The sequence below is a fragment of the Suncus etruscus genome, chromosome 17 (assembly GCF_024139225.1).
Source record: "Suncus etruscus isolate mSunEtr1 chromosome 17, mSunEtr1.pri.cur, whole genome shotgun sequence".
Taxonomy (NCBI): Eukaryota; Metazoa; Chordata; class Mammalia; order Eulipotyphla; family Soricidae; genus Suncus; species Suncus etruscus.
Window position 1 is genome coordinate 65,780,902 of NC_064864.1, and position 13,311 is coordinate 65,794,212.

The following is a 13,311-nucleotide window of genomic DNA, read 5'->3' on the forward strand; positions in this document are numbered from 1 at the left end:
GAGCCAGGAGTAACCCTGAGAACTGCTGGTGTGACCCAAAAATAAAAACAAACAAACAAACAAAAAAAAGAGAGGATAAAATTTTCTTAATAAGCATGAAGAAAGAGAAGAAACCTAAGGACAGAACTTTTAGGAATCGCCATTCTCCTTTCTATGCTTCCCTCCATTGAAGGTTCCTAATTTTTGGAACCATGGCTGTGCTTTTAAATATTACATGTGTACCTATGGGGATGCTAGAACAAGTCCAACAATCCAATTGACTTGGTTCTTATATAAACGTTAAATGGAGGGACACTTCTACAAACTTTCTTATTTAACAAATAAAGGGAAGGAAAGATAGAGAGGGACTCTTTCACCAAAATACCTTACTGAACAGTTCACAAAGAGGAGAAAAGATAAAAATTGGGGAAAATAAACAATCTGACTTAAGACAGTGGACTCAATTGTCACCGTTTATGCAAACTAATGAGAAACCTAGTATGGTAGCAACCACAGTTACACAATGAAAGAAGGAAGAGGCCAAGAAGCCTCTGAGAGTAAACAAGTAGGTAAAGAGTACTGGTCTCTTCCCAGCCTGAGAGTCCATCCTCTCATTTTTATTTTGAAAATATACCCCCACCCGAACTGGTCTCTTCCCAACCTGAGAGTACAGCCTCCCATTTTTATTTTAAATATATATGTGCCCCCGCGCGGTTTTTGAAATGGAGACCATTGAGAAAAAAAAATATCAGTGAATGTCATGATATAATGTCCCAACATACACCAGTGCTGCATCGGCCCACCATCTACCCCATGTGTCCCCCCCTTAGTATCGGGAGAGAAAGGGGGAAAGCCTGAGGACCACGATAGAGTCCACTTGGGCTGGCAACCAGGGAAGGCCTGGAGTAGGGGAGAAATAGGGAATGGCTGGGAGCCTGCCAAGCCTCTCAGCACTCCCCAAGCTAGGGAGAAAGCCTCCAGAATGGGCTGTCCCCTAACCCCATACCTGGGAAGAGCTGGCTTTCAGGATCAAGGCACCGGAAGCCAGCTATCTGCCCGGCCCCTCCCTTTGCTCCTACTATGTGATACTGTTCTTCCTTTGCATAGGCACATTAAAATGGCAAATTATATACAAACATGTTCTTATCTTATAGAGATGGGAATAAACGGTGACAATTGTGTCCACTGTCTTAAGTTAGATTGCTTATTTTCCCCACTTTTTTCTTTTTTTTCTCTTTGTGAACTGTTCAATAAGGAATTTTGGTGAAAGAGTCCCTCAGTTTAATGCTTATGTTTGAATCAGGTCACGGAAATTGTTGGACTTGTTCTTGTGGCCCCTTATGCGCTGATAATGCCAGGTGGCATTATTCCTTGTTTTCGTGGCACATTAAAATGGAAATTACTATTCATACAAATAAGTTCTTATCTAATAGAGATAGGAACACACAAATCTTGTGGTGCAATGGAACCTTACACCCTGAACATTGACATGATGACCTGGCACAGGCCTCAGAGGTTTGGGCATTCTCCATTCACCCCTGAAATAGGGAAGCCATCTATGAAACATCCAAAGTTGTCTATGACATCACCTGGAAGCAATCCTCTACCAGGGAAGACCCTACTTTTGCTCTGACATCGATTTACTCAAAAGAGTCTTCCCTTAACACTGAGAAGATTTAAACAACAACCACCTGCATACTAGACAGGGCTTTCTGCATTGCCCTTTAATTGTGAGTTGAAATTAGATGCCACTCCGAACCATCCTGACTTCAATGTAGGATATACAGATTCCAGGATCTTCAATACAGAAACATGATACCAACAACAGAGATTGTGTGAAAAATAAAACTGTATGGGCACTACACACAATGACCTGGATTGGACAAACTAGTTTGCCTGGAGCCTAGAATTGGTCTTATGTCAGGAAACTTCAGGGGTAGGGTCTCCTTGTATTTAGGCCAAAGTTTTTCCTTTCCATGTCCCCCATACTTTGGTGGGCCCATGCAAATGATAATTGCCACTCTAACATTGTTTTTACAGTGCTCCTTTGACTCTAAACCTTTAAGAAACCACTAGTAAAAATATCTGGAACTGCAAAAACGTGGTTTACGGGGCCGGGCGGTGGCGCTAGAGGTAAGGTGCCTGCCTTGCCTGCGCTAGCCTTGGACGGACCGCGGTTCGATCCCCCGGCATCCCATATGGTCCCCCAAGCCAGGAGCAACTTCTAAGCACATAGCCAGGAGTAACCCCTGAGCGTCACCGGGTGTGGCCCAAAAAACAAACAACAACAACAACAACAAAAAAAAAGTGGTTTACATTAGTGTTAACATATATGCTTTTAGTTACACTAGCATTCTGGGGGATGAAGGAGGGAGATAATGGATATATGCTTGGGAACAGGGATGAAGGGAGGACAACACTGGTGGTGGAAAGGCCCTCATTTATTGTCACTGTATACCTTAAATATCACTGTGTAAGATTTGTAATTCACTTTGGCCACATAAAAATTAAAAAAAAAAGGAAAAAATATCACATGTGTACTTGGTTTTGTTTGTTTGTTTGTTTTTTGTTTTGTTTTGTTTTTGGGCCACACCTGGCTGCGCTCAGGGGTTTCTCCTGGCTGTCTGCTCAGAAATAGCTTCTGGCAGGCACGGGGGATGATATGGGACACCGGGATTTGAACCAACCACTTTAGGTCCTGGGTCGGTTGCTTGCAAGGCAAATGCCACTGTGCTATCTCTCCAGCCCCACATGTGTACTTGTTAATATTTACTGTGATCTACACCTGAGTAGCATTCCGTCCTGCTCTCATACTTGAACATTCAACAAGTTGATATTGGGGTTGGAGTGATAGTATAGTGGGTAGGGAATTTGCCTTGCACACGCCTGACCTGGGTTTGATTTCTGGCACTCCACATTGTCCTTGATCCTGCCAGGAGTAACCCCTGAACACTGCTTGTTTTGGCTCCAAACCAAAAACAAACCAAAGAATCATCAAGCAGATATTAATAATGAATTTTCTCTCTCTTAATTATTTAGCTTTGTAAGAAGCATCATTTTGGAATTAACAAACCAGAAAAAATTATACCATCTCCTGATGACTCGAAGTTTCTGCTGAAGACCTTTACACATATTAAATCCAATGTGTCTGCTCCAAATAAAAAGAAAGTAAGAGTTTAATTGATATGGGCTTGAAGTTCATCTTTACTTCGTTTTCAATTAAGGGATCATTTTTCTTTCTGTCATTTTAAAGTGCTGTCATTGTTTGCTTCAGGAAATTATTATTTCTCTTCTCCCAGGAACTTGTGCTTTAATTTAATTTCTGCAGTAATAGATTTGTTTCTTTTCTTTTTTTCTTTTTTTTTGGGGGGGGCCACACCCGGCGGTGCTCAGGGGTTACTCCTGGCTGTCTGCTCAGAAATAGCTCCTAGCAGGCTCGGGGGACCATATGGAACACCGGGATTCAAATCAACCACCTTTGGTTCTGAATCGGCTGTTTGCAAGGCAAACGCAGCTGTGCTATCTCTCCGGGCCCAATAGATTTGTTTCTTGCAGGTTAAAGAAAGTAAAGAAAAGGAGAAGTTGGAGAGGAGATTACTTGAGGAGCTGCTAAAGATGTTCATGGACTCAGAATCCTTTTTTTATAGCTTGACTTATGACCTGACCAATTCAGTGCAAAGGCAGAGCACTGGGCAGCAGGATCCTCGTCCGCTCTGGCAGAAGGTATTTCTCTCTTGCAATTTAGAACAGGCTTTGCCCTCACAAAAGTTATGGACAAATTTGACTTCTCTAGGGAAAGTGACACAACATGTTTCTGAACTATTGATTCTCTCCTTTGTCCAGGTTGATGATCGATTCTTTTGGAATAAATACATGATACAAGATCTGACTGAGATTGGTGTGAGTAATTGTTTCTAAAATACTTTTTTTGGGGGTGCAGGGTTTGGGCCACACCTGGCATTGTTCAAGGATTACTCCTGGCTCTAAGCTCAGAAATTGTCCCTGGCAGGCTTGGGGAACCATATGGGATGCCAGGAATCGAACCCGGGTCTACCCAGGTTGGTTGCTTACAGGCAAATGCCCTACTGCTGTGCTATCTCTCCAGCCCTGTTTCTAAAATATTCTAAGGTTGGGCCAGAGCTATAGCATAGTAGGTAGGGCATTTGCCTTGCATGCAGCCAACCCAGATTCAATCCCCGGCATATGGTCCCCTAAGCCTGTCAGGAGTAATTTTTGAGCGCGGAGCCAAGACTAGCCCCTGAGCAGTGCTGGGTATGGCCCCAAAACCAAAATAAAATATCATCATTGAGTTATTTTTATCAATATTTATAATACATTTTAAATTTCACTGTAATGTCATGTATCTGTTACCCTCATTCCTTATTTTCACCATCCCCACCCTCACCACCACAATAGTGTGTAAATCATTCAGTTCAGGACGACCCAGACTTTATTCGAAGGCAGTTAGTTCCTAATTGATCTCCAATGTCATGGGCCTATTTATTTTGCAGGTTCAAAGGATGAAAGTATTACAAGACTGTGGAACAAATGTCCCCTTTACTCCTGTAAAGTAGTTTTGCTTAGTTAATTACCCTTTCATGATGCTGATTCACTTAACCTTCTCATTTTCTCATAAGGAAATTGGTAGTAATTGGTAGTAAATTGGTAGAGGATTCTAGGCTGCTGGTGTCTGAGTCAGGACAAGGCTATTGCATAAAGCACCTTCCTGATAGATGATTTATTTCTTCCTTTCTTGTGCCTGAGAAGTGTGACTGTCCAATTTTTTTGTTCACTTTGTCCACAAATATGTATGAAAGCCTGCAGTTACTATTTAGGACACAGTGTGCTAATAGTTACATTTTGGGTCATATACATCCTTCTTCTGAAGTTTCAGAAAGCTTAAGCCTTTTTCTTCTATTTTTTCTCTCTGCATAGTGGTTAAAATAAATGGTTTTGATTTCATGGAAATTAATTTCCTCCAGTGCCCGCATCTGCTGAGGATAAGGCATAATACTATTCTCACCTTTGTTCAGAATTCTGATAAAATGGTCACCCCCAAAACTCAGTGAATATTTTTTCTGTTAAATGATATACTGAGTTCAGATGTATTTTAAAGTGTTTTTTTCCTCAGATATTTTGTATTACCGTTTAAAAGTGATGACTGGTGCATTTAGTATAGCGGTGAGGGCATTAGCCTTGCATGCAGCTGACAGGTTTTATCCCCAGCATCCTAATAGAGTTTCTTGAGCCCACCTGAAGTACTTCCTGAATGCGGAGCCAGGAGTATCCCCTGAGCATCAGTGTGTGTGGCCCCAAAACAAAAACAAACAACAAAAAAGTGATGGCTCACACCAGTTACATGTGATGTTTGCCAAGGTGGCACTTGCCATATCTATTTCTCCTTTTAAGCATTTTGCATTTAATATATATAGGTATATGCTTCACTTTTTCCAACTCTGACTACTCCTGAAGATTCAATCTTTACATTTTGAGGACTAAAAAACTGGGGTTTGAAGGCATCTCAGCACTCAGGGGCAGTTGTCTTGTTCAGGTATTTAAGTATGGTTCCCTGATCTGATGCATCCTTTGCGCTAGCACTGCTGAATATTACCTTAGAGACAGAGAACCTCTCTCTCTCTCTCTCTCTCTCTCTCTCTCTCTCTCTCTCTCTCTCTCTCTCTCTCTCTCTCTCTCTCTCACACACACACACACACACACACACACACACACACACACACACACACACACACACATATATACACAGAAACACAGACCCCTTTTCCAGGTAAGCCTGTGCATTGAATCTTTAGGCCCAGTTACTTACAAATTGCCAGAAATGTCCCCTGTACTTCCTGCAAACTGTTTGTGGAACCCCCATTCTCCCATACTCAAAAATAAAACACTTGGCCAGAGCAATAGTAAAGCATGAACATTCCTCCTTCCTGTGTTCCCACCCTTCATTCCTTGATATTTTCTAAGAATATGGCTGAACAATAAGTGATGTTAAGAAACAAACTCTGGGGCCGGAGAGATAGCATGGAGGTAAGGCGTTTGCTTTTCATGCAGAAGGTCATCGGTTCGAGTCCTGGCATCCTATATGGTCCCCCATGCCTGCCAGGAGCAATTTCTGAGCATGGAGCCAGGAGTAACCCCTGAGCATTGCCGGGTGTGACCCCAAAAAAGAAGAAACTTTGTTAGGTCAGGGCAGGAGAGATAGTGCAGTGGTAGGGCACTAGCTTTGCACGCAGCTGATCCAGGACAAACGGTGCTTTGAATCCCAACATCCCATATGGTCCCCCATGCCTGCCAGTAGCAGAGCCAGGAGTAAACCCAGAGCGCTGCTGGGTGTGACCCCCCCAATCCAAAACAAACAAAAAAAGAAGCACTGTTAGGGCTGGAGAGAGAGTTCACTGGGGGTTGAGGAAGAAGCATTGTTGTATGGAATAGGATCAACATGATGTTCCATATTGTTTCAGACACCAGATGTGGACTTTTGGATTATCCCAATTATTCAAGGTTTTGTGCAGATTGAAGAACTTGTGGTTAATTATACAGAATCATCTGATGATGAGAAAAGCAGCCCTGAAACTCCCCCTCAGGATTCCACTTGTGTAGATGACATTCATCCACGATTTCTAGTTGCTCTCATTTCACGCCGAAGTAGGCACAGAGCAGGTAAGTAGAAGTAACAGCGTATAAATCAGATTGAGGCAAGAATAGAAAATTTACAGATGAGATGACATGCTAATGATAATAATGGATTTGGAAACTCAGTTTCAGAGTGCTGTGACTAAAGATTGATGTCATTAGGGATTGATTTTTGGGGATAGGTAAATGGCAAAGAGCTGGCAAAAGGAGAGTGAGAAATGTATTTCTATAGAAGGAAAAGAAAAGCTAGCATTTTGTCTAACAGCTTGTGTCACAATAATAAATCTTTCCTGAACGTTTGCATCTGTGGGAAAGCCAGTCCTTCTTACACAGAAACTACCTTAGTTTTAAATTTGATATATGAAATTTTGATGATTTATCCTGTTAAAGTTTGGGGCAAGTAGAAACTGATCTGCTTGACCATTGTACACTATATCCCCAATTCTCTCCTGAAATACATAGATTTATTCAGAAATCATAAGCTAGAAGGCCAGAGAGAGAGCACAGTGGTAGGGTGTTTGCCTTGCACATAGCCAATCCAGGACCGACAATGGTTCGAATCCTGGCATCCCATATGGTCCCCCTCACCTGCCAGGAGCGACTTCTGAGCACAGAGCCAGGAGTAGACTCTGAGCACCGCCAGGTGTGGACCCCCCTCCCCCCAAAAAAAAGAACCAAAAAACAATAAATCATAATCTAGAGCCAAAGAAGATAGTATAGCAGGCAAGGCACTTGCTTGCATGTGGACAACCCAGGTTTAAGCCCTGGCATCACCAGGTGTGATCCCTGAACAAAGAGCTAGTAATAAGTCCTAAGTACAATCAGGTGTGGCCCAACAATTTGGAGGATGGGGAAGGAATCATAATTTAGTCAGGGTAAAGAATTATTTTATAAAAACATTGATGTTTTTTGGGGGCCGGAGAGATAACACATTGATAGGGCCTTTGCCTTGCACACAGCTGATTTGAATCCTGGCATCCCTTATGGTCCCTTGTGCCTGCCAGGAGCGACTTCTGAGTACTGAGCCTAGTGCTGCTGGGTGTGACCCAAAAACAAACAAAAAAAAAAACAACAAAAAATAGTGACTTTCTTTTCTTTGGTTTTGGGGTCACACACAGCTGCGCTCAGGGGTTACTCCTGGCTCTATGCTCAGAAATTGCTCCTGGCGGGCTCAGGGAACCATATGGGATGCTGGGATTCGAACCACCATCCTTCTGCATGCAAGGCAAACACCCTACCTCTATGCTATCTTTCTGGCTCCTGATGTTTTCTTTTTTAAATATTGATGTTTTAATTTTATTTTAGGAATGCGCTATAAACGAAGAGGAGTAGATAAAAATGGAAATGTTGCAAATTATGTGGAGACTGAACAGTTAATTCATGTCCACAACCATACCTTGTCATTTATTCAGACAAGAGGCTCAGTACCTGTCTTTTGGAGCCAAGTTGGGTATCGATATAATCCAAGACCTCGGCTTGACAAAAGTGAGCATCTATCTCTTATTTATTTGCAGATAACTTAGACTTGCTTTATAAATCACTAGATACTTAGATTTGCTTTACCAGGTACTTTGATTCAAAACAATTTGTGTAATGAAATGTAATGGAAAGTGATAGAATGGTAATAATAATGGTTACTGACCATTTAAAGTAAGTTAACAGTAGAAAAACTCCACAACAGTAAAGCAACATAAACCTTATTTCATAGATTTTTTTGGGGGGGAGGTCACATCCAGTGGCACTTAGGGGTTACTGCTGGCTCTGTGCTCAGAAATCGCACCTGGTAGGCATGGGGGAACCATATGGGATGCTGGGATTTGAACCACCTTTTGTCCTGGATCGGCTGCATGCAAGTCAAATGCCCTACTGCTGTGCTATCTCTCTGGCCTTATTTCACAGATTTTTTAAAAATATAGTTGTTTCTTTAAAGAATGCTTTATTGGATGCACATTTTAGGAAAAAAGTAATTGTGTCCACTATTTGTAGAAGTGGAAAAAAACATGGCATCTGCAGCAGATAGATTCCTTTACTACAGTGTCTTGCTGTGAAAGCTCTATTACTATTTTAAATACTGAGTTTCTTTCAGGTAATTTTTTTTTGGGGGCCACACCCAGCATTGCTCAGGGGTTACTCCTGGCTGTCTGCTCAGAACTAGCTCCTGGCAGGCACGGGGGGACCATATGGGACACCGGGATTCGAACCAACCACCTTTGGTCCTGGATCAGCTGCTTGCAAGGCAAACGCCGCTGTGCTATCTCTCCAGGCCCTTCTTTCAGGTATTTTAACTTTTACATTGGAATAGCCAAGTCATATCATTCCTAATTAGATTACTATATGAGATTTAAAAAAAATTATAAATAAAAATTAAAAAAAATTGTAAGACTACTGGAGCCGGAGAGATAGCACAGCACAGTGGTAGGGCGTTTGCTTTGCACACAGCTGACCCAGAATGAATGGTGGTTCAAATCCTGGCATCCCATATGGTCCCCGTGCCTGCCAGGAGCGATTTCTGAGCACAGAGCCAGGAGCAACCCCTGAGTGTCACTAGATGTGACCCAAAATACCAAGAACAAACAAAAATAATAATAAATTCTCAGGGCCGGGGTTATAGTACAGTGGGCAGGGCATTTGCCTTGCATGAAGCCCACCAGGGTTTGATCGTTGGTATCCCATATGATTCCCCCAAGCCTGTCAGGAGTAATCCCTGAGTGCCACTAGGTGTGCCCCCCCCCCAAAAAAAAAAAGGAAAAGAAAAATTCCTCTCAAAATTCACTGTTGTGTGAATTTAGTAAAACATCTGTTTTTGACGTCTTTGTTTTTAGATGGGTTTTTATTATTTTATTATAAATCACTCAAGACTCTTTCTGAGATGTAGTCCGGATGTATATATAATAAATGTCATAATTTTACTATTTGCACTTTTAGTTGTCGAATTGTAAAAGAATTAGACCCTTGGCATAGCATTTCATTTTTAAATACTTGTTTTAGACAATCTTTGTTACATTTAGGTTGTCATTAAGTTATTTGAAAGTAAGAATAAAGATGGACTAGACACTAATTTCTGTCTTAAACATGGGAAGGAAAAATAGATTTTGTATCACTTCTTTGTAGGTGAAAAGGAAACTGTTGCCTATTTCTGTGCCCATTTCGAAGAACAACTGAAAATTTACAAAAAACAGGTGGGCTTTGATCTGTAATAATAAAATATTTCTACTTTTTTTTTCAGAAATAAATGTTTATGTTTCTTTAAATTTCTTGAAAAAATAACTGCATAATTAAGCAAAGTGGCTGTAGTCATGATGTGAAAGAATACATATAAGTTTAGAGTATTTTTTTTTCCCCTGGGGAGAGGGGGTTAGACCACACCAGGTGGTGCTAGACTGTGCTCAGAGATCACTCCAGATAGTGCTCAGTACTGGTCCATGCAGGCCTCTCATATGCAAAGCATGAGTGAGCACAGTCCATTGGAAAATCATTTTAGTCCCTCTCAATGTTCTTCAAGAATTATACTTTCGGGGGCCGGAGAGATAGCATGGAAGTAGGGCATTTGCCTTGCATGCAGAAGGATGGTGGTTCGAATCCCAGCATCCCATATGGTCCCCCGAGCCTGCCAGGAGTGATTTCTGAGTGTAGAGCCAGGAGTAACCCCTGAGTGAGTATGGCAGGTGTGGTCCAAAATAACCAAAAATAAATAAATAAATAAATAAATTATACCTTCGGAGCAGGTAATACATTGACCAGAGCTTGATTTCCCAAATCCTGTATGTTCCTCTGAGCACATCAGTGTAATTCTGGAGTGCAGAGGCAGTAGTAGCCTGAGTATTGCTGGGTGTGGCACAAAATGACAGTTTAAAAAAGCAAACAAAAGAATTCTACCTTAGACTGTTTTTGAAAAAGAGTTTTAGTCTTTTGTCACTTATGACAACCTATGTATCTAGAAAAAGAAATGAAAGACATATCTCAGTACCACCTACGTGCCAACCTCCTGGAAATAACAATTTCATGTGTTTCTTCTGTTTTTTTTTTTTTTTCTTTGTTCACTTTTCATATGCCTTTATGCACTCAGGGAATATGAATGTAATCTTATAAACCAAAATAGTGTGGAAGCTGTCAAGTGACATACAAATTCAATAAATTGACCAAATATAAGCTTTTGGGTCATAACTGGAAGTGTTCAGGGCTTACTCTTGACTTTACACTTGGGGAAAAATTATGAGGTACTGGAGATAGAACCTAGGATGGCTGCATACAGTACAATTGTCCTATGCACTGTACTACTTCTTTGGCCCCAAAATGAGTAACTTAATTATTGATAATGAACATTCTGATAATAATGCCTTATAACCCATTTTTTAAGAGGAACCAAATTAGGAAAAATAGGAAAAAGCAACCTAAAATTGAATAACCATATAAAAAAGATACTATGTGTGTGGAGGGGCAAAAATTTCTAATGTACTTCTCACCATTGAACAAATGGTGAGAAAAAGCTATGTTTCTGGAAGGGAAGATTCATTGTTGAATATGTTTTATTTCTTTCAAAATAAACTTTATATGCTCTTGGGCTGGAGTGATAGTACAGCAGGTAACATTTGCTTTGCATATGGGTGACATGGGTTCGATCCCTGGCATGCCATATGGTCCCCTAAACTGCCAGGAGTACCTAGGTACAGCTATGTGTGGCCCAAAAACCAACAAACCAACCAACCAATCAACCAACTAACCAACCAACCAACCAACCAACCAGCCAACCAACCAAAACAACTTATGCAGTCTCAAAGTTCTTTATTATGTAGAATATTTTATAGATCCATTTAAAAAGGAAAAAAAGAGGAGACAAAGAGTATACAGAGGTATAAACATTTGCCTTGCCTGTCGCAGGTATTCTGCCACTTCATTTAGAATTCCTGTTTCCACATATGGTTCCCTGAGCACTGCTAGGTGTGCCCCCCCCCCAAAACAAACAAACAAAAAATGTTAAAGAGGGGCTGAAATGATAGTATAGCAGGTAGGATGTTTGCTTTGCATGCTGCCGACCTGGGTTTGATCCCCAGCATACCTTCTGATCTCTGAGCCGACCAGGAGTGATTTTTGAGTGCAGAGCCAGGAGTAACACCTGAGTGCTGCTGGGTATGGCCCAAAAAAATAAACAAAAATGCTACAGAAAACCAGACAAGACTTTTGTAACTTTGCCAAGAAAGAAATCCAACAAGTCTATAGTGTTCTACTATAATGGTGTTCTACTTCATCAATCATCAGGAAAATTCACACTGAAACCCTAATACCAAAAACCAAAACCAGGGGCTAGAGGGGTGGCACAAGAGGTAAGGCGTCTGCCTTGCCTGTGCTAGCCTAGGATGGACCGCGGTTCGATCCCCGGCTTCCCTAAGCCTGGACCAATTTCTGAGTACATAGCCAGGAGTAGTAACCCCTGAGCATCATTGGATGTGACTCAAAAACAAACAAACAAACAAACAAACCCCCCCCCCCCCCACAAAACCAACCCTATTTAGTCTGTCTTCTAAGAGAAACATTCACTCTAGGTAGTCTGTTCTGTAACACTCATTGTAGCATAAAAACAATGTAATTGTTCATTAGGAGGTCAATAGTCAATAAAGTATAGCTTAGCTGTTTATAATACCTAAATATACTTTAAACACTTAAATATTATATAATACTTAAGAACTTAAAAATGATGACCTTTATCTGACATAGAAAGATCTTAAAATCACGAAGCTTAGGGCCCAGAGAGATAGCACAGGGGCGTTTGCTTGCAAGCAGCTGATCCAGGACCAAAGGTGGTTGGTTCGAAACCCGGTGTCCCATATGGTCCCCCGTGCCTGCCAGGAGCTATTTCTGAGCAGACAGCCAGGACTAACCCCTGAGCATCACCGGGTGTGCCCCCCCCCAAATCATGCAGCTAGAAAGATAGGGGCCGGGAAGGCGGCGCTAGTGTAGGACGGACAGTGGTTCGGTTCGATCCCCCGGCGTCCCATATAGTCCCCCCAAGCCAGGAGCGATTTCTGAGCGCATAGCCAGGAGTAACCCCTGAGTGCCAAATGGGTGTGGCCCAAAAACCAAGAAAAAAAGATAGAAAGATAGCTTAAAAGACTGGAGTACGTGCTTTGCATACAGAAATCCCAGATGTGCTCCCTATGCCTCCTGGACTCCCAAGTGCTAGGCTGGGAGACCTGAGTATTTCTGGATGTGGCCTGGAAAAAAAATCAATAGGGGAGTGAGAAAAGAAAACCAGAATGAAGTATATAGTATGTCACTATTAGAAAACTCCACAATGGGCCAGGAATAGCACAAAGGATTGGAGAATATGCATTGTGTATGCTAGGTACCTAGTTCTCTGCCTGCATGGCAAGAGCCCTGAGAACTGTCAGGTTGACCCCCTCAGCACGGCAGGGCTCAAGCTGTACCACATCACTCTGCCTAGGGATCACTCTACTTAGAGAAAACAAACAAACAAACAAAAGACACCCACAGAACAAAACCATATAATTGGTATATGTGTAATTCTCTTCCATCCTTACTCATTCTCATACATAAGCACATGTACATTTATAGGATACATTTGGTGGGCTGCAAGAGTACATAGAAAATGCTATATAGGAGTCACCCTGGGGAAGTCTGTGTGGTCAGGATTTGGCCTTTATCCTACACTTGAATTTCTTATATGAA

The 13,311-nt window shown here is 41.7% G+C and overlaps 1 protein-coding gene across 4 annotated transcripts in view; it reads left to right on the forward strand.

The window, feature by feature from the left end:
* The window catches only part of INPP5F (inositol polyphosphate-5-phosphatase F), a 75,961-nt gene that overhangs the window by 43,481 nt on the left and 19,169 nt on the right, over positions 1-13,311 (forward strand). For 2 of the 4 annotated variants that reach the window (XM_049764410.1, XM_049764412.1), the window contains exons 4-9: positions 3,019-3,147; positions 3,535-3,702; positions 3,823-3,879; positions 6,456-6,654; positions 7,933-8,112; positions 9,739-9,806. In XM_049764410.1, the coding sequence (XP_049620367.1) occupies positions 3,019-3,147; positions 3,535-3,702; positions 3,823-3,879; positions 6,456-6,654; positions 7,933-8,112; positions 9,739-9,806 (801 nt within the window). Of the gene's footprint in view, positions 1-3,018; positions 3,148-3,534; positions 3,703-3,822; positions 3,880-6,455; positions 6,655-7,932; positions 8,113-9,738; positions 9,807-13,311 lie in introns of those variants that run through there. The other 2 variants (XM_049764413.1, XM_049764411.1) reach the window with 2 other exon arrangements.